At 41.2% G+C, this 25,959-nt stretch overlaps 1 protein-coding gene across 6 annotated transcripts in view; it reads left to right on the plus strand.

Moving 5' to 3' along the window:
* Window positions 1-25,137, plus strand: part of SRPK2 (SRSF protein kinase 2) — a 148,429-nt gene extending 123,292 nt beyond the window's left edge. For 4 of the 6 annotated variants that reach the window (XM_074827832.1, XM_074827834.1, XM_074827833.1 and 1 more), the window contains 6 exons: window positions 4,824-4,924; window positions 5,024-5,131; window positions 15,918-15,987; window positions 16,699-16,791; window positions 17,224-17,316; window positions 23,488-25,137. In XM_074827832.1, coding sequence (XP_074683933.1) covers window positions 4,824-4,924; window positions 5,024-5,131; window positions 15,918-15,987; window positions 16,699-16,791; window positions 17,224-17,316; window positions 23,488-23,672 — 650 coding nt within the window. In that variant the 3' untranslated portion in view covers window positions 23,673-25,137. The remainder of the gene's footprint in view (window positions 1-4,823; window positions 4,925-5,023; window positions 5,132-15,917; window positions 15,988-16,698; window positions 16,792-17,223; window positions 17,317-23,487) is intronic. The other 2 variants (XM_074827835.1, XM_074827836.1) reach the window with 2 other exon arrangements.
* The last annotated feature ends 822 nt before the right edge of the window (window positions 25,138-25,959 follow it).

Below are 25,959 nucleotides of genomic sequence, written 5' to 3' on the forward strand. Positions count from 1 at the left end.
GCTATAGGTGATGTCTTATGTAGAACGAGTAGTGAGGTTAAACCTTATGTGTATGTTTTCATCTGTGTTCAGTGACTTGTATATGCAGATTTTACTTTTTTGGGTTTTTCTGGGTGAAAATTCAGTGCCAAGCCTTATGGGTAGGTTGTTCCACACTTTCAGTAACACAAAAGGACCTTTCAATAACAGACAAGAACTCTGTCATGCCGCTTCCCTGACTTTGAACACTAGGTCTAGCGCTTCTCACGGATGTTGACTTTTCTCTACCTGCAGGTGAAGTGTTTTAAATGTTTTCTGTTTCTGGATTGGTGCCAAACCTACTAATGTCCTGGCCTGCTTTGTGCTTGAGTCTGAAGAGTGTGCACTGAAAAGATGGTGTCTGTGTGCCAGCCTCTGCAGTCAGAGAAATCTGTGCAGACTGCTGCCAAATGCTCTCTTTCCTAGGCACTCCCCAGACTTGGGGAGGGAGGTGGGAGGTGGGGACAGATTAACCATAGCTAGGGTTGGGTTACAGCTGCAGCCCACTGCTGGGAACCCTTTTTCATTGCTCACTGATTTTATCTTCTTGATTTCCTCTACACTGAACATTCCCCTCATTGGATCACACATTGTGTGAATGCAGAATCTCAATTCTGATTATTTTAAACTTTGTATTTCTTCTTAAAAGACTTTTGGTAAAAAAGCAGAGCAGGTATCTAGAAATGAAGAGGAGACTTTTAAGTTAGTTTGGTCCCAAAGCATTCTGGTGAATTTTGACCTTCTAGGACCAGGTTTCAAAGAAAAGCGAATGTATTAGTTTTGAATGGCTTTTAGAAATAAGGAGGAAGGGGGAATACTTTTTATTTGAGTTGATGGAAAACTTTTGTCTAGTAACATGGGTGTGTATTACATTTAAAAAAAGGGACAAGTAAGTGGAATAGAAAGTCAGTGGTTAGGTTAAGAAAAAAATTGTAATAGTCTTATTAAAAGGCAATAGCTTAGCTAAGCTTACTTTAAGTAAATTGGATGATTCTTCTTGCATTCAAACCTGGGAGTTTGATAGATGCAGCTTGGAACACAGTGCGAAAGCATTCTTATTAAATTTAAACAAATCTACCATCTGAAATCTTAAGAGGGAAGCAGGACTGTGTTTTATTTGGATTTTTTTGTTTCTGCTGTAGAGCTTGTTTTTAAGGGTATTAGATAAGTTACTGTAGATTAAATATTCCATCGACAGGCCAGTGTACACAGGAAAGAGAAAAGGACATTTATAGTTGCAAATAAGCATTATTCCCATAGTTTAAGGGCAGAGGTGACCCTGAGATCATGTAACCTGACTTCCTTTTATAACAATCCAGTAATACACTATATATTAAGCCCAGTAAGCTTTATGTTTGGCTAAAAACACATTTTCCAAAGAGATTTGGACAAAAGAAATGATAAAAAATCTAGTGTGGTTGAAGTGTGTTCCATTGATCAGTACTCAGAATTGTTTCAGAATTGTAGCAAGTTTAGATTTGTCTGTCTGCAGCTTCTAACTATTACTTCTTGTTATATCTTTTCTCAGTCATATTAAAAAATTCTGTAATATGCTGTGTTTTCATTCATTAATGATTCTTTTCTGTTTCAAAAGTTCCTCTCAACCTTTTATTAAAACTCAACAAGACGAAGTCTTTGTCTCTGTAAGGCATGTGGCCAACCGTCAACTCATTATGGCTTTTCTGTATTCAGTGTGGTTTTGAACATTTAAATTCTGTCCACCAGAACTGCTCAGATCCAAAACTTCTGCCTGTAAATCCTGTTTATTGACAACATGGAAGGTGAAATCTTGGTGTCATTGCAAAGAGAGCTGGATTTTTGGTGTTGAATTAAATAGCTCCAGGGTATTACACATAGGTTTTATTTATAGTGCCAGTGGCTAAATTATAAATATATGGGTTTCAACTTTAATAAAGAAAATACTGAGAGACTGAATCTGTAAGCGAATAGAAGAAAATGAGATAGCATAGGGAGAAGATCAACCTGCAACAACATTGTCCCAGATGAAGTTACTAAATTTAAATAGAGATCTATTGAAAAATAGTTGAGTATTTCTTGGTTTAAGACTGTAGAAGAGCAGTTCACACAGTTTACTATGGAGTCTTGACAGGTTAGGTAATCTGCAGGTAGGCAAGAAATGTGACATAAAATACAACTGAGTAGAGCTCTGTTTCTTGAAAATGTGAAGGTCCAGGCAAATAAGTCTTTCAGTCCATCTCCTTACACTCTGTAGTCCCTGAAACAATGTACGGGAAGTTCCTAGATGCCCGGTAGCCTCTTCCTTTGTGCTGCTGGCAGTAAGTAGAGGTAGAAAGCCTCTGTTACTGTTTTCCTGGAGTGATGTGTAAAATCCTCATGCCTACAGAGAGTAAAGACAGTTTTTGCCATCATGGGAGCAGCTTGTCTCCATAGCTGGAGAAACAAACCTACTTTATTCCTCCTTGATGTTATCTCACCAGGACCTTTTCTGCAAAGAAAGAAGAAAGATAGTAAATTCAGCCATAGCTCACTTCTTACTCAGAAAGAGGAAAAGCTGAACATTGTTAATATTAATGGTATCAATAGTAATGTTGGGTTAAACAGTAGTAAAACAGTATTTAGAAAGAAGAAAGATACAAGAGTTGGAGGCTATTCAGTATTTTTAAATGGTGCTACTTTTTCCCTATAACTTTAGTGCTCTTTTCTTGTATAGCAGTAGACTTTATTTGTTCCTCTCTGTCTAGGCATTGCTATACATTGTTAAGCAACATGGTCTCATTTTTTTTTGAATACTTGCCTCATTCAGTGTACAGACCAATTTGTGTTCAGTGGGTGAGCACCTATTAAGTTTTTATCTTTTTCAAGTTTTCACTGCGTGACCAAATGCCCTTAAAATAGATCTGTTAATTTCCTCATGACTCTCCTCCTCATTCCAGTGTTTGAATGTTTACTAAGTATGCTATCATGCTAAGACTGTGAGAAGAGGAGGTGATATTTCTCAGTTTTACAGAACGAGGACACACAAAAGTGAAAATCAGAAATGCTCACTAATTTTGTGCTCAGGTTGAGCTCCTTTGGATGATTTTTGAGAGTACCTACTAAAAAGTACGCTCCTTTTGACTTCACTTTCAGTTGTGAATGATCCATGTTTGTCAAATTCAGAATTCAAGGTCTCGTTCATCTCTCCGAAAATATGGGACATAAACTTAATGAGTTCCTGAGAAAAATACAAAAGTGTAGGCATTTCCCTGTTACCTTGTCAGGTCCCTCTGTTAGAAGAAAGTTGAAGCAAGCTGTTTTCTAATGTCATATTCAGATATCTTATTGATGAGGCTTTTTTTTCCCCCTTCATTCCACTTTATTTACTGCAGTCCTTCAACAAGACGTGTGGGAAGGATTTATCTAGCGCTACTTTTTTTTTTGCCAGGGCTACCAAATTGAGAAGGTCCTGTTACTTCTTGAATAATGCATGTGATTGTGTTTGAGAAAAAATTAGACTGTATTACGCAGCATGCTTGTGAGGGAAGACTTTAATATTAAGCTTACTGGTTCCTGCTGGATTGCAACCTGAGTCTCTCAGTATATTTTACTTTTATGCCCTATATTGGTGCTTTTTAAAAACTTGAGTCTTTGACTTCGTTCCAACTTTTTTAAAGGACTGTTTTGTTGAGGTCACTGCCGCCTTTGTCTTCTGCTGTTTAGTCCTGTATTTACTTCTCTCCCCTGGTGGATCCTGCCACTTTCTTTTCTGGTTGGCCAGTATTTCAGTGCCCTGATGGCCTATTCAGGCTTGCTGTCCCAGCAGTTGAAGATCTTCATCTGATTTTAGTCACTCTTTAACTCACCATTAGACATGCTGTATTTTTCCTCCTTGTCCCATGTCTGGTGTATTTTCCTCTTTCAATTGTTACGCCACTTTAACAGATCATTATATCCCCATTGGAGTCCCAGGTGACTTTTGTATCTAGTACCTCTTTCTTGCCTTACCACCAGTTTCCAATTTAGTCTTCATAGCTTTGGGACAAGGAAATTAAGATCAGTCCTCTGCTGCTATGTGATTTGTTGTGTCTGGTTCTATGTTCAAGTCAATGTGCTTTCTTTCCAATGCAGTTTAGGAGCTAGCAGGTGGTATGTCAAAACAAAGAAAAGCGGCAGTCCTCCACTGCTGTATGTTAGGGTGGTCAGTGTCTCAAGAGCCTCTAAAGACTGCAGGATTAATTAGGATAAAGTTCTGCCTTTTTGGTCTGGGTCATACTCAATGCAAATAGGACCTTAAGAGAACTTTGATTCAATGAATCAATCTGTGAAATGGGTGGCAGTGCCCTAGGCTTTCAAATTAGCCAGGTTTTGGTGACTTTCTCCCCTTGGGACAGATTTAAACAAAAAAAAAAAAAAGAAAAAAATCCAGCCAAATTTTATTTACCTTAGCCAAGAATGGAAGTGCAGAATTTTATTTTCTCAACCAAACTGTTCCAAGAACATGTCTTTCATGTGGAGTTCTTGGAGTTTGAGTTTTAACATTTTCTGTCTGAATTTGTTCTTGGAAACATATGCACTGTTTTGCTTAGAAGCTCCTCTGGATATTCTAATAATAGTCATTTGGCAGTTAAAGAATGCAAAAAATTTGCACTTGAAATGTGTAAGAATATTTAGAAATCAAGGTAAGAAATCCTCTTTATGTTGCTTTAATTTCTTGTAACATGCAGCAAATGATTTTGATGTCTTCAATGTATTATAAAACTGGATAAAGTGTCAAGGCAAAGCTGCTTGGAGATAATGGATAGTATGCTCAAAATACTCACTATTCTACATTTTGCTTGTGTTAGCAAAAACTCGTGCTGCTGACTTACTGGTGAATCCACTGGACCCAAGAAATGCAGATAAAATTAGAGTTAAAATTGCTGACCTGGGGAATGCCTGCTGGGTGGTAAGTATAACTACATCATTTTAGCTATTTAGCCTTCACTATTTAGAACAGGCCTTTTTATTGTTCATTTTTCCATTAATGTGGTTCTTTCTGTTTTAGCATAAGCACTTCACAGAAGACATCCAGACAAGACAATATAGATCCATAGAGGTTTTAATAGGAGCAGGTTACAGTACACCTGCTGATATCTGGAGTACAGCATGTATGGTAAGAACGATACAATGTGTATTTTACAAGAATAAACCTCCTAAAAACTGTTGTTTATTTAGTGAGGAAACCTGATGAAGATGGTTCTGATTTTATATACAGTCTTGTAGCTAAAGCCACATAAAAAAGGCTGAAGCGTATCTAGGATTGTCTTTAAAGTGGGATACTTAATAGCAATATCACACCTAGGTAATATTACAATATTACCCATTACAATACTTTGGGTCATCCAGCCCCTTATGCTTTAATTTAATTTGACACAAATATGTTATCATAAATTATGTCATATCAGATAGCTACTGATGATTTTCCCCCTTTATTTCAATTTCTTAAGCATTCTTAATCAAAAGAAAGTATTGTGGAGAACATTTCTAATTTTTATTTAAACATGCAAATTTGCAGGGACATATATGTATATTTTAAATGACAAAGTCTCACTGAAATAGTACAACTGCATGTTTCCTTCCCATCTTACAATCTATGCAACTGTTTGCTGTGTTTCCTTTCCGTTTTCTTGCATAAAGTAGTAAAACAGTGAAATACTTCAAATTCTTGCCAAGTGCAGTGAAAACATTCATCAGATTAGTCTTGCAAATCACAGCTTTAGGTTTTAAACTTTGAAGAGAAGGAATTTAATTTATTAGTAAAATATGTGGTACCATTCTGTAGAATTAGTTTTAACACCATAAAACTGAGATTATAGATTTTTAAAAATCTTTAAAGGATAGAAAAAGTAAAAACTTAATCATTAAACTTTCTGAAACACTCTGTTTGTAATATCTCTTTGAGGACAAATAAGTTACGTGCATCTTCTCATTAAAGATAGTTTTGGAAATACAGTTAGATATATCTTTGTCTATTTTAAAAGTGAAAACTTATTCAAATCTTTATATTTTACAAATACATGTCTGAAAAGAGTAAGTGTATGAGGAGGAGGAGGAGAAGACTCAAATACTAGACACAGTTTGCCGGCGTGGGTGATCAGAAGAATTGCAGAGCTCAGAGAGAGAGGAGGAGGATTGAAAGGAACATAAAATCCTACAGATATTATAAGCTCAGCAAGCCATGTGTTAGAAGTAACTAACCCATAAGTAAAATTGCAAGTATATTTTCTCTGGAGTTTAATACTAGCTTTTGCTTTAGTACACAGAAAAGAACATCCATTTCCAAATTTACTCTTCCTTTTGGGGGCAAAATGTAGACTTTTTCTGTTACATTGAAAACAATGCATAGAAACCATGTTTTGATCCTTAATTCTGTGAATTATACTTCTCTTAACTATAGAGACTTTTTGTTCCTTTTACCTGATATTTTGTAAACCTCAGTTGAACTTGATACCTTTTTATGGTATTGAATACCCTATATTTGTCTTCCTTTAAGGTTATAGCTACCCCCTGCCAAGGTTACATGCAGTCCTGTAGCTAAAGCCAAATCAAAAAGGCTGAAGTCTATCTAGGATTGTCTTTAAAGTGGGGTACTTAATAGCAATATCACACCTAGGGAATATAATATTCTTACAATACTTGGGGTTGTCCAACTCCTTACAGTTTAATTCTTTTCCATGTTATATAAGTGTTACTGCTTTCTTCATGTGGGTTCATTCTCAAAAAAAAAAAAAAGCATCTCTGCTACTAGGGGTATCGTGATTCAGATTCACAATTATTTATGAAACTTCAGTATTTTAATGAGAAAATTATACTTCTGCTCTTTTTGTTATGTAAGCTTTAAAGATAGTAAAGCATTTGAGGCAGAAACACTGGAATTCTGGTTTCTGCCACAGACTTTGGTTTTTTGCCCTTAAAAAATGCTGTAGAAATTTTATAATCTTACAGCACTGACATACAGTTGTTGAATTCGGTTGTTATCGTTATATAGTCATGTAAAAAATAGAGATCAGTCTCTGAAGCTCACCCCCAAAATTCATTGTTTCAAAACCCCTCAGGACCTGCTTTCCTTCCTGTGTAGTTGAGAAAACGGGTCAGAAAGTGATCAGCGCTGTGAATGCTGATCCCATATCAGATGGAAAATGGCTCTGAGGTAGGGATGGACTTGAAGACCTTAACAGCTCTCTCTGCAGAGGACCTGTAACAGAGACTAATGGCTAGGGAAACATTCTTGAAGTGGAACTGCAAACTCCCCATTAACTTACTTAGGCTGTCTTTGGAAATTGTGATTTGATTCTCTCCAATCCCTAAAGCGGCCCAGAACTGTGAAGTATCTAAGTGTTTTAATGCCACTGTAGTCCCCCTTGCTTTCTTAAATTTGGATTCCTTGTTGTACCTAAATGTGGTTCAGAAAATGCCCTTCTAGGTTACCTTACTCTTGTTTCATACTTAATTCACTTTATTCCATAATGTTTGCTGTTACGTGTGTTTTCAAAAGGATTGTCTGCTGAAGCAGGAGATGGAGGTGTTGTTTATTTTCAGCCAAAATACAGCTCAGGTACCCTGTCAGCCATGTTGTCCAAGGCTCTCAAAGGAGAGCAAGGAGACTTCTTTGTCATGTTGCTTTGCTTGTACAAGTCCAAAGTCATTAAGAATGTTTTTGGAAGCAGTACTATGTGAAATGAGTGGTCCAGCAGTATTGCCATGACTTTTTTCTTAGTAAGTTTCCATTCTTCCATACTGTGCCCAGGGTGACAGTACCAAGCACACATGAAGTGGTGTCCTACCAGCTGACTCTATTGATTGCATAGGGTATTTCTCATTTCCTACTTTTTTTAAAATTAAAAAAAAAAAAAAAGTTTGTCAAGTAAGGGGTAGCTGTATGTTATTAAGTGACCTAAGTTTGAGATTGTGTTCAGGTTAGGTAAGTAATTGCTCTGACTGTATCCACCTGTCAGAAATACTACATTTGTGAAACTGGTAGGCAAGGTGCCATGTTGCTGTGCGGTGGGAGCCACGTTATGTAATTACAGATCCTGTTCTTCATTCTGATCATGGTTTTGACTTTGGATGAACTTTCTTGTCTCAATTTCTCTACTGAATGATAATGCACACGTTGAAAAAGTCTGTGCCTAATACGAACGATGTGAATGCAAAGTACAGTAAGGTAGTATCAAAGCAAAGGTGAGACGTTATGCTTTTAAAACCCTTGCTAATGACTGAACCACTGAGCTATTTCTCTGAACCTGCACTGCAAGAGGGTTCAAAATATTTTGACCTCATTTGGATGGAATTGTGAGCAAATGTATCTTGTTAGATCTGTGTGTACCCATGACCTTCAAATCGGAGGTTTCTGACCAGTACTCTCACAGAGACTGATCTAGGTGTGCTCTTCACTCCTCCCATCTGTGTAGCTCTTGCTGACAGAAGACCTGCTGCTTCAAAGTCGTGGTCAGGTTCTCCATCTCAGTAAGCATTGTTTAAGTTTCACAAGGTGGTTGTGAAACTCTCCTTAAAAGGGCTTTCTCACAAATAGTCCAGAACACACTGCTTAGTAGTAAACAGCACAGTAAACATGAAGACCGCTTAGCTTGCAAAATAAAAGAGATTCTCCATGTGTTATATATCCACTTCTGTGTCAGATATTCTAGATCATGTCTCCATTTAAAAAATTACAATAAAACCAGGCCTTTCTTTGAATTAATTTACGGTCCATAGGGTTTCTATGTCAGAGGTTTATGTGTACATAAAATGCATCAGTCTTTTCATGTCTCCTGGATTTTATGAAGGGTCACTTGGAATGCTTGGGACCAGGATTCACATGAGATCTTAACTTGGTCTTGTGCTTTATGGATCTCCGTTTGAGCCAAAGGTTTTTCACTGCCTTTGCTAATGAAATAATCTTGCTCACTGGGAATAGCATTGACTATAAGAGTAGCAGAGCTACTGGTTCTTGTATTGGCTTGAATTTATGGCATAAAATGTTAAGCACAGAGGTGGTGTTTTATCACAGCAGCAGCAGACTGTCTTTTTTCATTGTACCATTAGATCATCAGTTTTACTTGGTCTTTAGGAATGAGGGTGGAGATGATGATGATGTTTTTAAACAAAAGCCTCCGATAACAGTGTCCTGAGCATGCAAAGCATCTGTGGTCATGTGTGCACAGCAATTTTCAGAATACCCCCTTTATGAATCTGGCTTTTAGGACGTGGTGTGTTGTGTCTACATGGAGTTGCTGTCCTCAGCTGGACTCTTCTAATAGGGGTTGGCTTTGTCTAGCCATCAACTCCATGGTTTTGATGCAGCTTCCAGGAAAGAATAGTCCTGTTTTATGGGTATTGTCTTTAGTATGGAAGTATCCAGAGATTCTGATCAGGATTACTTGTGCTGGAAGTGTACATAAAACTCTACCCAAATACCAAAAGAGGGAGAAGTAACTCAGTATTAATAACCTTACAGTTCTGTTTCTTTTGGTGTTATGTCAGTGAAAAAGTAGCATTGTAAGCCAGCAGCCCTGTGAGCTGAATCTTCTAATTTTAGATGATTTGGCATGGCCCAGTTCTTGTGCCCCAAACCTCTTTGAATCACATTTAAAGGACGAGAGCGAGTATCCTCAGGCCAATACCAGTTCTCTGCTCAGGTGATCTGAATCTGAGTCTTTAGGAAAAAGGAGGGGGTGCAGGGGGAAAGATAGGGGAAAAAAGAGGATGATGCATAGCTTTGGAGGCTTATAATCAGTGCATGCACGACATGCTGTGAAGCTAATGAAAGAAGTCAGATGCCAATCGGCTTTTCTAGACCATGACAGAGTTGTTTGCTTGTTCTGTGCTCAGCAAAAAGTGCAACAAAGTATAATAATTTTTTTTTCCAGACTTCGGTGACCTACGTCGGAATGATTGTTGCTTATCATTTGCTGGACATCTACAAGTTTTGCTAGGGAAATTGCACAGTGCCCTTTCTTTTTCTTTTAACAATGTGGCCTGTTTAAGTGGGATACTCAGCTGGTCTCATGGAAAGCTAGACACTGGGAATCTCTCTCCACATTTATTAAATTCTAGAAAATTCTATGTTCCCTTGCTGTACTAAACCCTATTTTAATTCTGCCAACAGGGAGGTGCATCTTTCATTTTCACCTAAAAAAAGGAACAGATTTGGAGCCAGCAGTGCCTTTGACAGGATTGAAACCATCCTTGATCATTTAATTTTATCAGGCTGAATTTCCGCATTTGCAGTATTGAGAGGGTTGTTTTCTGTGGAGCAGAAACTGAACAGGCACTGCATGATTTAGCATTTCCTAAATCTCAAAAACCATGGAACACAGTACTCCACTGCTGCTGCCAAGAAATCCTGGCAAGATAAGGGGTTAGTACTGGCAGAGGGCATCCCTTTCTATTGCTTCTGGAAATGACTGCAAGCACCATGATTCCACTGCTTTTCCTTGTTTATGCTCTTTGGATTGGAGACAGGAAAAGCACCTGAAATGATGAGTCTCAGCATCTGACTTTGGTTGTTCATTATGTACAGTCTTGCTTGAGCTGTGGGGAGGAGATGTCACAAGCTAGGACATTAACAAGACCGTGTTTTTAACACTTAGCCGAGGTGGCTTTTGTGGTGAGTTGTGATTCCTGAAATACTTTTATTTTTATAAAAAGAACTAGAAAACAGATCATAGCTGTAGATTGGTAGAAAGTCAGAGAAGGAGAAAATTGTACTTGATGTTCTATCTACCCAAAGAGAATGCAAATGATGAAAGAAAATACTACTGGGGTGAGAGGGAAAGAGGGCAGGCAAACAGCTTTCAAAATGAGGGAGATGATACTACAAGGCAAGCAAGCTTACAGGGGTGTTTTTTATTACGAGTATTTCTATTCATGTGAGAGAACTTGGACAGAATGAAGAATGAGCAGAAAATAGTAACTTATGATATTAAAACTAAACCTACATGTAAGTGCTTGTAGTTCAGCCCCCAGTTTACTGCTTTGCATGATGTCCTCTAATGTGGGGTGGAGAAGTAACTGTCCTTAACTACTCTTCCTGTGTTGTAAGTGGCGAAAAAACGATCATGCCTCCATGGGATCATGAGTATCATCATGTTAGTATGTGTGAGTGGCACATACCAAAGGTGTGATGACAAGCCTCAGTCTGCACAGGAGCTGTATTTTGAGGAAAAATGGAAAATCAGAAATCTGGTCGAGAGAAGAGAAAAACTTCAAGTCACTATGCACATATTTTGCAGTAGGCAGATACAGTACAAAATGCTGTTATTAATCACTATACACCCTTTTTGAAGGTGGTGGGTGGACAACCTGAAACATTCAAAAGAAAATTATTTTCCAAAGAAACTGACTTTCCAAAGCAACCACTCAGCATGTGCATGATTCCAAGATCAGAGTCCAGCAAATAATAGAGACCTGTTTCCTTTTCAAGCATCCCATGCCATGTCTGTGTTTTGTATATCTGGCCTTTCTTACCAAGCACTAACCATGCAAAATGCATTTTATGTTCTTTCTGTTGCCTGGCTCTTCAGAGGGAGATGTCCATGGGAGAACAAATTGTCAGCTGGTGTGCATATCTCAAAAAGCTCTTTTGCTCTTCTTTTTATGCTCCCACTTACCTGTGGAACTGCGTTCTTTAAGCCTATTTTTAAAGCAGTGACAGTCTTCTTGTTCACAGCTCTTCTTTTCAGCTGGGACAGAGAAACTCTGGCCAAGAGCTGGATCTCATCTGTTAAAATGATAATTCTGGCCTATAGCTTGTTGTCCTTTTTCAGCTGGGGCTTCATAAGAGGAATTCAGGGAGGCTGATGCAGTCCAAATGAATTATTCTTCCAGTCCTCTCCCAGACAGCTTTCCCTAGGCATGCATCCATTTTCAATCACCAGATTGAGTACACAGCTGTCACACAGTGAAAATGTAGCTATTTCCAATTGTGTGATTAGACATGGATCCACAATATATGGTAGTGATGCCAACAGTTTAGTATTGTGGTAGGTTCATATACTGTCACGTGGCAGGAAAGGAATCATAGCCTCTCCAGAGCCTACAAAAGCAGCAGTGTGACCGTTTGCATGAAAGGTTCTCCATCTGCAGATGGAGAAAAGCAGTCTAGACTGTTTTTCTGCGATAACCTTAGGAAAGTGGTAAGTAGCAATTGCCAGTACAGTCGGTAAGGATGGATGATTGCCTTGGGCTTTTGTGCCATATGTTGAGTGTGCTGTAGCTCATTTGTTATCTTCATATAATAATTGAAATGCTGATTTCTGTTGAGGTAAATGTCAACATTAAGTAAAAGATGATGATATTTTAAAGTCAGAGTTTCTGTCAAGATACTAGTTTTTATAAATGAATACTTTCAATTGGAAAGTAAGTAAGAAAATATGGTTAATCTGTATTTGTAGCATCATAGAAATAATAGCCAAATTTAGATTGAAAGATATCTCAAGTAGTCTACCTCCTCATTGAACCAGGGTTAACGTCAAGGTTAGATGAGGTTACTCAGAGCCTCATCCATCTGTCAGGATGGCATTTTCACAGCCTTTTTTGAGCAGCCTGTCCCAGCGCTCAGCCAATCTTGCTTAAGAATTTTTTTTCCTCCTATCGGGTTGGAATTTCCCATCTTGCTGCTCGTGTCTGTTCTCTGTTGTCCTTTGATTGAGAAGAGTGTATCTTGGTCTTCTCTGTTAATTGCCTTTCAGGCAGTGGAGTGCAGCAACCTTCTTCAACCTGAACAAACACAGCCCCACCAGTCTCCCCTCCTGCATCCTCTGCTCAGGCCCCTAACGTCTTAGAGGTCCTCCCTGGTCTTTCTCCAGTTTGACAGGGTCTCTCTCATACTGCTGGCCCCAAACTGGTCACAGGTCTGCAGATGTGAGTGCTGAAGAGAGGGGACGTCACTTCCCACCAAGGGCTGGGAACACACTTGTTACATACAGCGCAGTGCGTGGTTAGCCTGCATTACCACGAGAGTGCACTGCTAACCTGTGTTCAACCTGCTGTCTGTCAGGGTCTCCACCTCCCGATTTTATCACAGAGTGTCAGCGACTTACAAATTGGAGACTGGGTGATTTTATGTGCCTACAGTTGGGTGCAAAGTGTTGATAAGTGCTGAGAGAAGTGCTCAGGACTTCCAAAGCAGCAGTGCATCGCCAAAACTGCAGTTCTGAGTACCAGCAGCAGAGAGCTCTTCTTTCCATGGCACTGCCTCAGTAACGGGACTGCAAGCGCTTTCTGGTGCACCACACCTTTGGACATCAGCTTAAAGAGCAGAACTCCTCTGACTGATATAATCCAGAGGTGTCATTGTCCTTACGGCTATTTACATGCTTATTAATGCTGGATCTTCTACTTTATGGTAAAAACCGAGGTCAAGGATTTATTCTTTTTTTAAAAAGGCCCAATTAATTTCATTTATCTTGTGCTATGTAGCCAGTCCATCCTACAGATATCTAGGAACCTGTTACCAGGTTGCTACAGATGAACCTGTGAGACAGTCCTGCATAAATGCTAAGTACTATTACAGGTATTTATCGCAGCATCCAAAAGGCAAGGCTGTCTCTGGGCTGTCCCTGTGTGCATCTGAGTCAGAAGTTTCTTCGTTCTCGGTGCAGAGTCCTTTAAGGAGAATCAGGAAATCAAATGTCTGGGATGCCGCAGCTCCAGCCCATGCTGGGCATGGAGTCAAAGCTATACAAAAAGGAAAAAAGAATCAGCAGCAGCATTTTGAAAAGCTTTAGTTTCTCTTCAGCAAAATGGTGGTATAAATATCCCATATCTATGAGAGCTTGCAGCTCTTATTATATACAAATTGATCTAAAATTCAGTGTATCACAGTGGTATGCTTACTTCTTGTGCTTCCCTATGAATCATTTTTACAGTTTCTCCAATTTAATCTTTCTAGTCCCATGCGGACTTATCAAGCTATTAATACTTCATTTTTGGGGACAGAAGCTGTATTCTTTTGGAGTCTACCTTTGTGGCTAAATTCAACTACATTTCCATTGTTCTCCAGGAATCTGTGTTAAATAGCAATGAGTTTCTTAATGTCCTCAGAAATCAGCCCCATCAGCATGTGTTCTCCTAGGAAAGCTGGTATGGCTCTTCCGGTGAATATATTCCCATGAGATACAGAGGGGGCACTTGGGGCTTCTCAGTCTCATCTCAAGAGAATAACAATATTATCCATGTTGTGTTTAGAGATCTCTACCAGTGATCTCTTCTGGCTACTCTAAAAATTTCTTCAGTTTAAATACCAGGTAATTTGTGAAGTCCTTCAGATTTTTTTAAGCCATAAAATGAAAACTCTCAATCTTGAGCCAAGAGTGGAATAAGAAGAAAAGTGAATGACTGTTTATTAGTGATAGTGACTTCAGAAATTAAAGGCCTGTTCATAGGATCAACAGAAAATGTCAACAAGGGGCATTCTTGCTTTCTTGGCTGCTGTGTGTGATGGCAATGAATTATTTTGGCCATAGCCCACTTGGATGACACTGCAGTTCACAGCTTGAAAAAGCCAAGTGCCCATAAATAGGCTGAATTTGCAGGTGATTTAACAACTCCAGATTACGAATTGGAACAGAAAAGTGTATATTTTCAAGAGACAAATATTTTGTAGTAAATGTACTAACACAGTGAAATCCCATCCTAGAACTGTGCCAGGAAGTTCTGCCTGATATTTGGAATGATTTTCTGGATCAGATGTTTTCCCTGGTCTTGGAGATGGAAAACAGTCTGATGTTTAAACCACCTGGAAAGAATTAGATTCCTGTGGCTGCTTGGGTAATTGATGGTCCAGAGCAGAAAGAGAAGAGTTTAACAAATTAGGCTAGGTGAAGCCATGTTTGTACACAAGTATGGGCTCTCAGACTTACTTCAGTGCTTTGCGGCTTTTCATATGCATTACACCCATAAAGAGAAACTCAGTTTTGTCCTGACCTAACATACGGTTGACATCGCATCGAAGCATTGCGTGGCCTGAAGGGATCAGTCGTCCTGGTGTCTGCTCTGGATTCCTTCATCAGTGTCAGTCTCAGTATTTTACTCTATGATTGCAGTATTTACTTTGACTTCTGATTCAACAAAAATACCTTTTTAGAAACTGTTGTCGATTTAGAGTCATCAAGGAGGCTTACCCCATTTGCTAGTTTCAAGTGATTAATTCTAGTTATAAATAGATTTTATTTATGATTTATTTTTTATTTCAGTTTATACTTTTTTATTTCAGTCCCCAACATGCAATGACAGATAATTAGCCTTCAGATACAAGTGTAGCTCTTTATTATATATTTAGAAATAGCGCTCTCTCAGCATCATTAACTTACACGTATGTAACATGATCAACAGCCAACACATTAGTATGTAAAAACATGTTTAACATCAGCTTACACCGATGCCCCCTTCACACCCCCGTGCAGCCAGTCTGTTCAGAATCGCTTCCTCTGCAGCTGGATGCTGTTCACTGCCTCCTGCCATTGGGGACGGTGCTGATGACCAAAATATGACCAAAATACTCCCTGGTCAGCCAGTGGAGCCCCAGGGGCTGCTGGGGAGGGACCGCAGCTCCACACTCCTTGTCCATCTCCTTCCTTCATCCTGGTTGAGTAGGCAGAAACGCCGGGGGTCTGGGCTGCCTCTTGCCAAACCTCCAGCCTCTCGTACTGATGGGGTGTGCTTGGGGCTGAACGGGGTGGGGCTCGCTCCAGAGCCTGGCTTCATGCTGTCCTTGCACTGCAGGAACGGTGGTCTCCAGGTAAGTGGCCTCTCCTCAGTCTCAGATCCAGTTGTTGGCCTTGAACTTTGAATGTTAATTCCCTCTTGGTTCTGAGGTAGTTGTGATGTTTTGCTGACACCTTAAGATTAAAAACATTATTTCTGAAATACCCATAAATATGTCTGTTATGTTATAGGCTTTTGAGCTAGCGACTGGAGATTATTTGTTTGAACCACACTCTGGTGAAGACTATTCCAGGGATGAAGGTACGAATCTTTTGAGATGTTATATGAGTTTCTATATATTTTCACGCTTCTCTTCTTAAATTTCCAGTGAGCTTACAGTGGGGTTAAATTTTGTATTTGAGTGAACTGTTCATACACATTGTTTTCAGAATATAAATATGATTTTTTTCTTTCTAGTTTTAAGTTCCATCACTAGCAATGTGTGGGCAAAAACTCCCTTCTGCAGATACTCATCTACTTAACAACTGCCTGAAGGAATTAAACTGCCCTTCTTGTAAGATTGCATATGTGTGGAAACCTGATTGAGAATAACAACATTTTAGTTTAGAAAAGAAACGACAAATTTGAACTTTATAGTATTTTTCTCTTTATAAGAGTGACACTGGAATAATGTTTACATTGTGTATTTTTATTTGAATTAGGCAATTACTAATTTTTTAAAAAATCAGAATTAACTCCTGCTTCCATCTGTATACCTGTCCATTTTCATGCTTGTTTGCTTGTAAATGCTCTTTGCAGTGGTAATGTGGGCATCATTTATTGTTCCTAAATGCTACTAATGATGCCAGAGCTCTGCTGATCCTGGAAACCTCTGCATGGATTTGCTGCAAACATTGTTGATTTGAAACTATTTCTGATTTTTTACTAATTCCAGTTTCTTTCCTCTTCTTTTTTATCCCATCCTTTCCCTGCCCCTTCCACTCCCGTATCCTTTTTTTCTCTCCCTCATAGACCACATAGCACACATCATAGAGCTGCTAGGCAATATCCCAAGGCACTTTGCTCTATCTGGAAAATATTCTCGGGAATTCTTCAATCGCAGAGGTAGTACCTCTTCTTTTTGAAAGGTGCCGTGATGCAGACAGAAGTGGAATTGCTGTTGCTGGTTGTAGCATGTCCCACTGAGGAGCATTTCCTGAAATCACATAAAAAAAATTTCTTTTTAAAAAACAAAATACACAGGAATCTGTGACAAAAAAAATATTTTTTTTTTTAGCTAAGCATTCTGAAAAATAACTATTGATAGATTTTAAATTACATAGCAAAACTTGTTTGTAGTAGCTGATACATGTTGTTTTGAGAAGAAAGTTTTGCTGAAAGCATCCTTCCAAATCAGCCACTGAGCAGTGTGCACGTGTCTTTTTTACCAGGATCAATCTATTTCTGTCTGTACCGGGCCAGTGTTAGTGTGTGCATGCAATGTACTGATTAAACTGTTGTATGTTTCTGTTTTGCTGGCAATGTTCTCCAATGCAGACCACATAGCATTGATCATTGAACTGCTGGGAAAAATCCCTCGAAAATACGCTATGTTGGGGAAATATTCCAAGGAGTTTTTCACCAAAAAAGGTAACGGTATTTATGCAACACTAATTTAAAGCATAATACTATCCAGAAGGAGAATTATGTTCATTTATGGGTACTGAAGAAATATATCCGTTTAAATGGAGAGCTCTTATTAAAGAAGAATTTTGGTGTAAACTTGGCTTTCTGAGAAAAGCCACAATTTGCAGTATTCATTTCAATATTTCATTTAAAATTCATTTTGGGATGTACTCAACAAAGTGTGGATGTTAACAAATGTCTGTGTGAATCTGTTGTCTAATGTTCATGTAAACGTAAGGAATCAAGTGATGCATAGCTTGTGATGTGATGGAAAATCATCTGCCGGCTACTTCTGATCATATACAGTGGTCCAGCAGATGTTGCTGATAAGGAATAACCAAGGTGGGAAGGGAATACCCGGGCAGTAGACACACAGCTGCGTGCAGTCAGTCCTCATGCTCTCATAACCTCGCTGAAGAGAGAGCATGCAGAAAAGACGGCTCTGTGACAGAGCGATGGAGAAAGCTGCTCTGCTCTGCGCCGTGCTGTCTCACTTCAAATGCTCCCAATTACCGTGATACCCGAGTGCCACGCTGTACCATAGGCTGTGTTTGGCGTTGTACAGAAGTGCAACCCCTCTGAAATTAAAACCCTTGTCACTCGCTACAAGAAAGTAATTAATCTGAGCAAATGCACAAGGCCTTACACTTCCGTTACATTTTTGTACTTTGCTCAGACTGCTCTTTAAGACCGGGTTTTGACACGCGAGGGAATTTGACACGTGATGCTTCAAGTGTCTTTTGTCCCCTCAGTGTATGAGACAGCACGGTGTTGTATTGAGGGACTGGGTATGTCAGGAGCTTCCTGCTGCATGGTGGGGGAGCATCTGGGGCCGTTGACCACAGCTGGCGAGCATTGATCTCCTGCTGAACAGTGCCGTGGCTTCCCTCTTGCCGTGCCTCCAGGTGCCCGAGCACACAGCCTGTTGGCAGGGCCAGCGCCGGCCAGCCGACCAGCTGCATCGGGCACGTGGGGTGCCGGGGGGGCTGAGGCAGCGGCGCTGTGCTGTGAGAGGGTGGGGTCGTGAGGCAGGAGACAATCCAGTGATTCATCCCCTCTTGTGTGAGAGTCGCCGTTCTGTGCGTGGATATTTCTGGTACAGCAGGGACCTCTGCATGCCTTTGTTGCCTTAAGGAAGATGTAATGGTGTTAAACACAGTGTGAAGAAGGGCAACAGTGATGATCAACAAGATAGAGCAACTGCCATTTGGGGGAGTCGAAAATGCCTGGGGCTTTTTATGGTGGAGGGGAGAGGTTGCTGGAGGAATAATTAAGGTTTACAAAATCAGGAAGTTGGTGGATAAGCTGAAAACAGCTGTTGTTTGCCAGCACCCACCATATGAGAGCTGGGGGACACCCAGTGAAACTTGCAGGGGGTGACTGTAGAACAAACCGCTTCCCTGCGTAGCAGGCAGGGAGCTTCAGGAGCCTGCTGCCATGGGGGCCGTAGAGAGAGGCTGTATCAACAGGCTCAAAAACAATCTGTTAACTGAGACAAATGAACTTGGGACCGACAGGTCCGCAAATGTTTAAAGCAGTAAAAGGGCTGGGCAGGAGGTACCCTCTGGCACCCCCCCGACAGGGATTGCAGCTGCAGGAGCGAGGGCAGGGCCTGCAGAAAGGCTCCTCTGCTGCCTTCCCTGCCCCTCCTGTGGCCACTGTCAGGGGCAGGTACTGAATTAGAAAGCCCCCCCAGCCTAACCAGCCCTTAAAGCATATCTCATGTTCCTAATTTTCCCTTTACACCAGAGGGATTGGCATTTTCTAATAATGTCCTAGAACCTCAAAATGACCTAACAGTTACACAATAACCACAGTGTTTGTGAAGCACAGAAGAGGGCAGTTTGTAAAATTCCCATGAAGTGGAGTGTTTCACGTGCTTCCATCAGCATCTTCCACTGCAAAGCATTGCTGTTTCCTCTAGGGCCTGAACTTCAGTGTCGTTCCTCAGAGGCATCATCTGCCATGGCTCTGGCTGGGTTTTAAGCACTTCAAAAGATTTTGTTCACCCACCACAGAAAATGTTAAGTGCAAGTTTGCTGTCGAAGCTTAAGTAGACTGGATCCCAGCTGTTCTGCTTGCAACAGAAAATCTCAAATGCAAAATGAAGGAGTAATAGCCCAGGCTGTGTTTTTGGATCATACCAGTTATTTTACTGTTGCAAGTCAGGAAAACTGAAATGCTCTATGGAGGAAAAATGGAGGTGGTGAGTTTCCTGCTCACCTATTTGAGACTTTTTTCATTTAATTGGACACCAGATACCTTTTCCTTTTTCCTGGCCAGCCTCTCTGGTGCCCCCAGGAGGTATTTGTGGTTGATGGGCTGGCAGGGAATAATAGGCTTCATAGTTGGCTGCTGCATTTTTTGCTCATCTGCTTGTGGCCTGAGCACTTATCAGAGGCCGTGTAGTACAAGCCTGAGGCTCTTCTGAAAATTTCATGCTATGGTGTAAAGGTGAGCTTAGAAATCTAACTGTAGGCTTCTATTTTGAAAACGTCAGCCTTGGGTGAAAGTCAGGAAATCACAACTTGGATGTTGCTCCTGTCCATAAGCAAGTTCAACCTCAGAGAGAAGCTTAATATTTGAATTGTTCCGCTGAAGTCACAGGGACAAAAGGAAAGGTGTTACCAACTAATGAGTTTACAGCATCGAGTCTCTTCTCAGCAATTTCTGAAGGAGTTTGTGACATTCAAATAGGAGGGTGCATTTAAAAAAGGAAAAGCATTCATAGGTTATTTCTTAGTCACTATAACGCAAATGCTCATGTACTTTTTATAGGGTCTCATCTTGATTGAGCCCAGTAATAACTCCAGTGAGTCTTTTTCTCCAGTGCCTTCATGGCAGCTAGTTTGTCTGTAAAAATAATTAATACATTTTGTCACTCAAAAAACCTTTCGTATTTTTCTAGACTGTGGTCCCTTTTATTTGAATTCTGGTATTTGCTAGCCCTGTTTCCTTGTGAGCTGAACCTGTGCAAGATGCTGGCTAGATACTGGCTTTGCCCATTGGAAGTTGTAACAAGGAAAAACAATGCTGCTTACTTACCATCCAGGAAGGGAAGGAGAGGGCTCTCCTCCCTTTCCCTGGCTTTCATCTACTGTACCGTGGGGCCTCACCAGCAGTTTTTGCATTAGTTCTTGAGAGCATGTCCTCAAAATATGTGGTAGCAGGTATCCCACTGCTGCTTCCTCAGTCCTTCACGTCATCTGTTTGTTACTGTTCAATGATCCATCCTCCTCTTGCCTGGTGAAGCATCTTAAATTTGTCTTTGACAAATTTCATAGACCTGCTCTGGTTTTTTGTGTTATGGTCAGCAGAGAAAGCTTTAAATAGCATCTTCCTCCCCACAGGTCCATCAGAAATTTCTTTAGTAATTTTCTTCTGACTTAACACTCAATTTTTCAGAAGGTCTGTTGCTGCCTCCGCTTTGGCCACCTGGCTTTTACAGTTCTGACAACTCTGTTGTCCTCTCCGGATGTTTCCTGTGTGCTTCACTATCAAAAAACTAAATAAAGAGCTTCTGTTAGGAAGTTTTCACTTACTATTACATTTTTAGCATTTCTTTGAAAATTCCTGTTAATGCCCTGAATACTGATGGTGTCAGACCAGTGGGCCTGTTCTTTTCATTTCTCCCTTAAATAAAGGTACAGCCTTGCTGTCCTCCAACCACATGGTACATACTTTGTAAACTAGATGAAAGTCTAATGTTGCCAGACACCTCCATTTCCTCCAGTGCTTTAGGATGAGTTTTTCGTCCACCTCCGTTGTGTTAATTGCCTTTCACTTACCCTATTTTGATTCCATGGTCAGCATTGTGATCTTTACTGAAGACTGAAGCACTAGTTTAATTCTTGGCCCCCACACAGATAATTTTTACTGTATCCCATCTTAAATGATTTACAGTCTCCACAGAATTTCTTGTGGAAAACTTCATCCCGTAGCACTAAAATAGTTTGTTCCTCAGCAGAAAAACACTACAGAATATTGTGCTGCCCGGAGTGTGCTGGTCTTAGCTTGGGTACTTCAAGTTCAGCCTCCACGTTACAAAATAAGGAGTCCTCAAACCAGTATGAAGTCGCCTTCCACACTGACACCAGGAGCCTCATCTTCCAGTCTTACTTTCCTCCCTGAAGTTGTATAAAGATGCCTAAAACTGCATCATTTGATTACAAAGGTGGGGGTAGCGCTGGATGGAAACACACACACTCCCCCAAAGCTAGTCTAGTTTGGTAAATGATTGTGGCAACCCTTGCAATGAATGCTGTAGGCTGGAGAAGCTATGGACACAGCCTGATTTATTTTTTTTTTTTTTAGTCATTTTTTTTCTTGCAGTCAATAACGACTCACTATTTTCTGTTGCTTTTTGGCAATATTTGGGTTTATGTGTTCTTATTAGATTGTTTACTACCTGTTCTTGTTAGTAGTCACCAATATACACTTCTGGAAACCTTCAAAAGGGTAAGATTTTCAGCAGTTAAATTTCAGAGTTGCACAAAGTTTTTAAAGGGCTGAGAGCCTGAAATGAATACGCTTCTCCGAGATGTGCTGTCCTTCTGCACATTGATACTGTGGGACAGTATGTGCCCAAAGCAGAGCCTTTTTTTGTTTGACTCACAGGTTCCGATGGGAGGTGCTTGTACTGTAAATGTACAGACATGAACCGGCAGGATGCACCCTCTGCTTTCGCTCCTCTTTCAGCCTTGCGAGATGGAAAGGAAAGAGGACAGTGGGCCAGCACTTCTTGACTTTCTGTTACCAGCAGGTCTTTTCTCTTTCTTTTGCAAGTGATTGACCATTTGCACACTCGCTCTTTTGGGGTCTTTGACAGCAGCCGGAGAGCTGCTTTCTCAAGTGTTGTACCCTGCTTAGAACCTTCTGCTGTGGCCTGAGGCAGCAGCAGGTGTTGCTGCTGGGCCTGTGGCCATTTTCATCTGTTGCATTCAGATGCTGAGACTCTCAGGGGCAGTCTGAAGACGAGCATTTCTTCTGCCCTGGATGTAGCCAGAGGGGTGTACAGAAACTCAGACCTGCGAGCTGATGTCTGATGGCGTTTTATGGGCAGTAGATTACAGCCGGGGACAACAATCAAGTTGCCAAACCACTTTGCTTAAAAATAGCGTGCCCCCGTACGGGATGGTGTAGTGTGCTTGTGAGGCTGTGGGTGAGTCACGTTCAGCTTCCACGGTTGGGTGAGAACCCATCGGTCTCCTCAGCAGTTCAGGGGACATTGCAGCATCACCACAGGGGTCTCTGAAGTGCTTTTTCTAGCATCACATGGAGACGTCTGGCTCAGATACATGCCTGGAAAGAAGGGAGGTGGCAGCGGAGAAGCAGGGAGCAGCCAGAAGTGTCTTGTCTTCCCCGTCATGCTGGATGACCTGTGGATAGACCTGGATAATGTTGCTGGTTTGAATGGCAGAAGGGTTCTCGCTTCCTTCGTTTATTTTGGTCTGAAACACATTGCCAGGCTGGCCATATGCCCCCTCCTTGATGGAACTCAAATCCTGCAGCTGCTGCCACCGCTTGTGTTGGTGGTTGGTTGAAGGAGACGTGGGCAGCAGTAGGCGCTTCCTGCTCAGGAAGGACTTGGGCCCAGCCTCTGGGAGATGGAGCAGAACCTCTGAGTGCCAAACCTCTGTGCTTGGCTTGGTCTGGAAGGAATCGCTGCTCTGCTTCATTGTCGGCAAATGCCACGTCGTGAGGTAGTGACCTGTGCTGCCCAGACCTCCATCTTCGGATTGGAGCGGTTTTTGTAAAATTCGGGTTCATTGGCTGATTAAGGAGGAGAGGCCTGCGGTGTTCTTTGCCCATGGTGTGAGCGTGCGTGTGAATGAGTGCCTTTGTGTGTGGGAGACAGAATGAAGACAGCAGGAAAAATCAGAAATGATGTGTACAGTGGAGTCCAGGTGTAACGTACGCTTTGGCGTAGGAGTGATTTCTTGGTTTTGACATCGGATGTACTCATCTCCTTTGAGGACCTCAAGCAAGCTTGGAATGTGCTGCCCTTCCTAAATAATGATTCTCGGCCTGGTCAAGGTGCTGTGAATGCAGAGTGGGAGGAAAACGAAACAGGGATTAGTCGCCAACAGGGGTAACAAGGTATTTTTCTAATGCCAGTAATATTTCTGTTTGCAGGAGAACTCCGACACATTACCAAGCTGAAACCTTGGAGTCTTTTTGATGTGCTTGTGGAGAAGTATGGGTGGCCTCATGAAGATGCTGCACAGTTTACAGATTTCCTGATCCCCATGCTAGAAATGGTCCCAGAGAAACGTGCTTCAGCTGGAGAATGCCTTAGGCATCCGTGGCTGAATTCTTAGCAGAATCTCCCAACTGTAAAAAAAAGCCAGCAACCACTTTCCAATGCATCGGACCTAAATGGTGACTGTCACAAATTCTTTAGCAGGATCACACGTGAGCTGGCTTCAATCCTCAGACCTTTATTTTGCTTGAGGTACTGTTTGACATTTTGCTTTTTGTGCACTGTGTTCTTGGGGAAGGGTAGTCTTTTTGTCTTCAGCTAGTAGTTTACTCACCCACTTTCTTCAGAAAACACTTAACGTGTCTTTAAGCATTGTTTCTGTGTTGTGTGGCATTCAGATGTCAGATTTTTGAACAAAGGAAACTTCCCCCCATGTGTTTTGGCAAGTTTTGTAACTATTTATGAAAAAAAAAATATTTTAGCTGATGCATATTATATAATTTACGAGCGTAAGAAATTTATCAAGTCAGAACTGAGTTACGGCGAGGAATTGTACAATTTTCTCTTCTGGCAAAGGGACGTCATTCTTGTATTATAGTGTATGTAAATGCACCCTGTAAATGTTTATTGCCATTTAAATATGGGACTGGGGACTCAACTTCAGAGTAAAGCGACTAAGTTTTAGAGAGCTTTATAGCAAACCAATTGCATGTAGTGGACTTTTAAACTGCTTTGAGGAATTGTGTAAACTTTCTATTCTGTAGCAGTTCCCGTTCATTGGATTTTAAACAAAGTGGCTCTGGTTTACAGGATTTCATTCCCCAAACGGCACTTTAAAGGAAGGCTAGACTTCTTTCTAATAAAGTATGCATTACCATTTAGCACTCCCTTTTAGAACTTTTGCCTATTTCAAGTGCTTTTAAGAAAAGAAAAATAGCAATTTCCCTTACAATGTGATAGTGAAGACATGGTACCATATGGTGTTGCCTTTTTATAAGCACTGTAAGTTGTACTATACCTTAAGAAAAAAAAATTAATTAAAAGTCGAGCATGAGAACCACTCTCTGTGTAGAATTACTGATCTTTTATAATAAAAGTGTGTGCTTGGCATCAGTTAAGGAAGGATATAGCTGCAGATATTTACAGTGCAGTGGGTAAAATAATCCAAGAAGCAAAATCATGCTCATTCCATTCATAGCTTTACATGTTTCTAAAACAAATTGCACTAGCTTTATTCTTTCCCATAACTAGACATATGATTACCTGTTGTAAGTTGCACGCAACAATTACGTGTTTCCTAGGAAAAAAAAGCTGCATAGGCTGAAGCTTATAGGCAATACAGATTTTAGAATGTACAGTACGGAGGTGTGTTTTGGCCTCTTTTAGAAGTCAGTGGGATGAATGTAAGCTTACTTCTGATCTTCATGTAACTACGGTGCCACTTTTTTCTTGACTTTGTCCATATGAAATTTATTCACATGCCTTTGCAATAACTAGATTGTGAGAAGATAGCCCCATGCTGTAACAATAACCAGTTGTTTGAGGTGCTTGCAGTTGTCTAATTAAAGTGTTTTGTTTTTTCAGACAGTGTGCTGGTCATTGGAATCTTTGCTAGCCCTGACTCCAACTGTTTGTTTGCTGGAGGTTGTGTCGCGGTGGTGGTGGTGGGCGGGGGGCTGTTTTAGCCTGGCCAACCAAAAAGCAGCTTTCGAAGGGTAAGGTGGCACAAGGGCTGTGTGTAAGTGGAACGTGGTAAAATGGAAAGAGGGTGTTATTTCATACAAGGTGTTGAACTACTGTAAACAAGCAAGCGATTACCGCCTCCCCAGTAGGCCGGTGCAGCCACTCCTCCAAAAAGGAACGGCAAAGCCACTGCCGAGTGCGACACACACGCACCGGTCAGGAGAAACTCGTCCGCGTGCTGGGGCCCTGCCAACAGCCGGGCGTCCCGCCTTCACCCTCCTGCCCCGAGCGCTTCACCCTGGAACTGCCTCCAACGGCCGCAAGGACGACCCTGGTGTGAAGGACGGTGCCACAAGGGACTCCAGAGCTAGAGGTAAAAATTACGTTCAGCTTCACGCCTGGCCTAGTCCCTGGTAGTGCCTACTTGCTGCAAGTGAGGAGGGGCTTGTTCATGAATACATAGAAAATCCTCGCACGGGCACCAAGTGCGGGTCCAAAGGCGAGGCCAGCGAGGGCACCGTGCGGGGTGAGCCCAGCGAGGCGAGGGCGCCGTGCCAGTGCTCTTCTGCCCTTGCTTGGCTGGAGCCTTGCACGGCGCTAGTCCCGCTCGGCAGCCCCTGCCTCAGCTCCTTGCACTGCTCTAAGGCCTCGCCACGCCCAGTGTGTGTTTTACACCCTCGTGTTTGAGATGATGCAATGACCTACTTCAGGGAGGAAGGGAA

The sequence above is a fragment of the Strix aluco genome, chromosome 5 (assembly GCF_031877795.1).
Source record: "Strix aluco isolate bStrAlu1 chromosome 5, bStrAlu1.hap1, whole genome shotgun sequence".
In the NCBI taxonomy this organism is placed as follows: domain Eukaryota; kingdom Metazoa; phylum Chordata; class Aves; order Strigiformes; family Strigidae; genus Strix; species Strix aluco.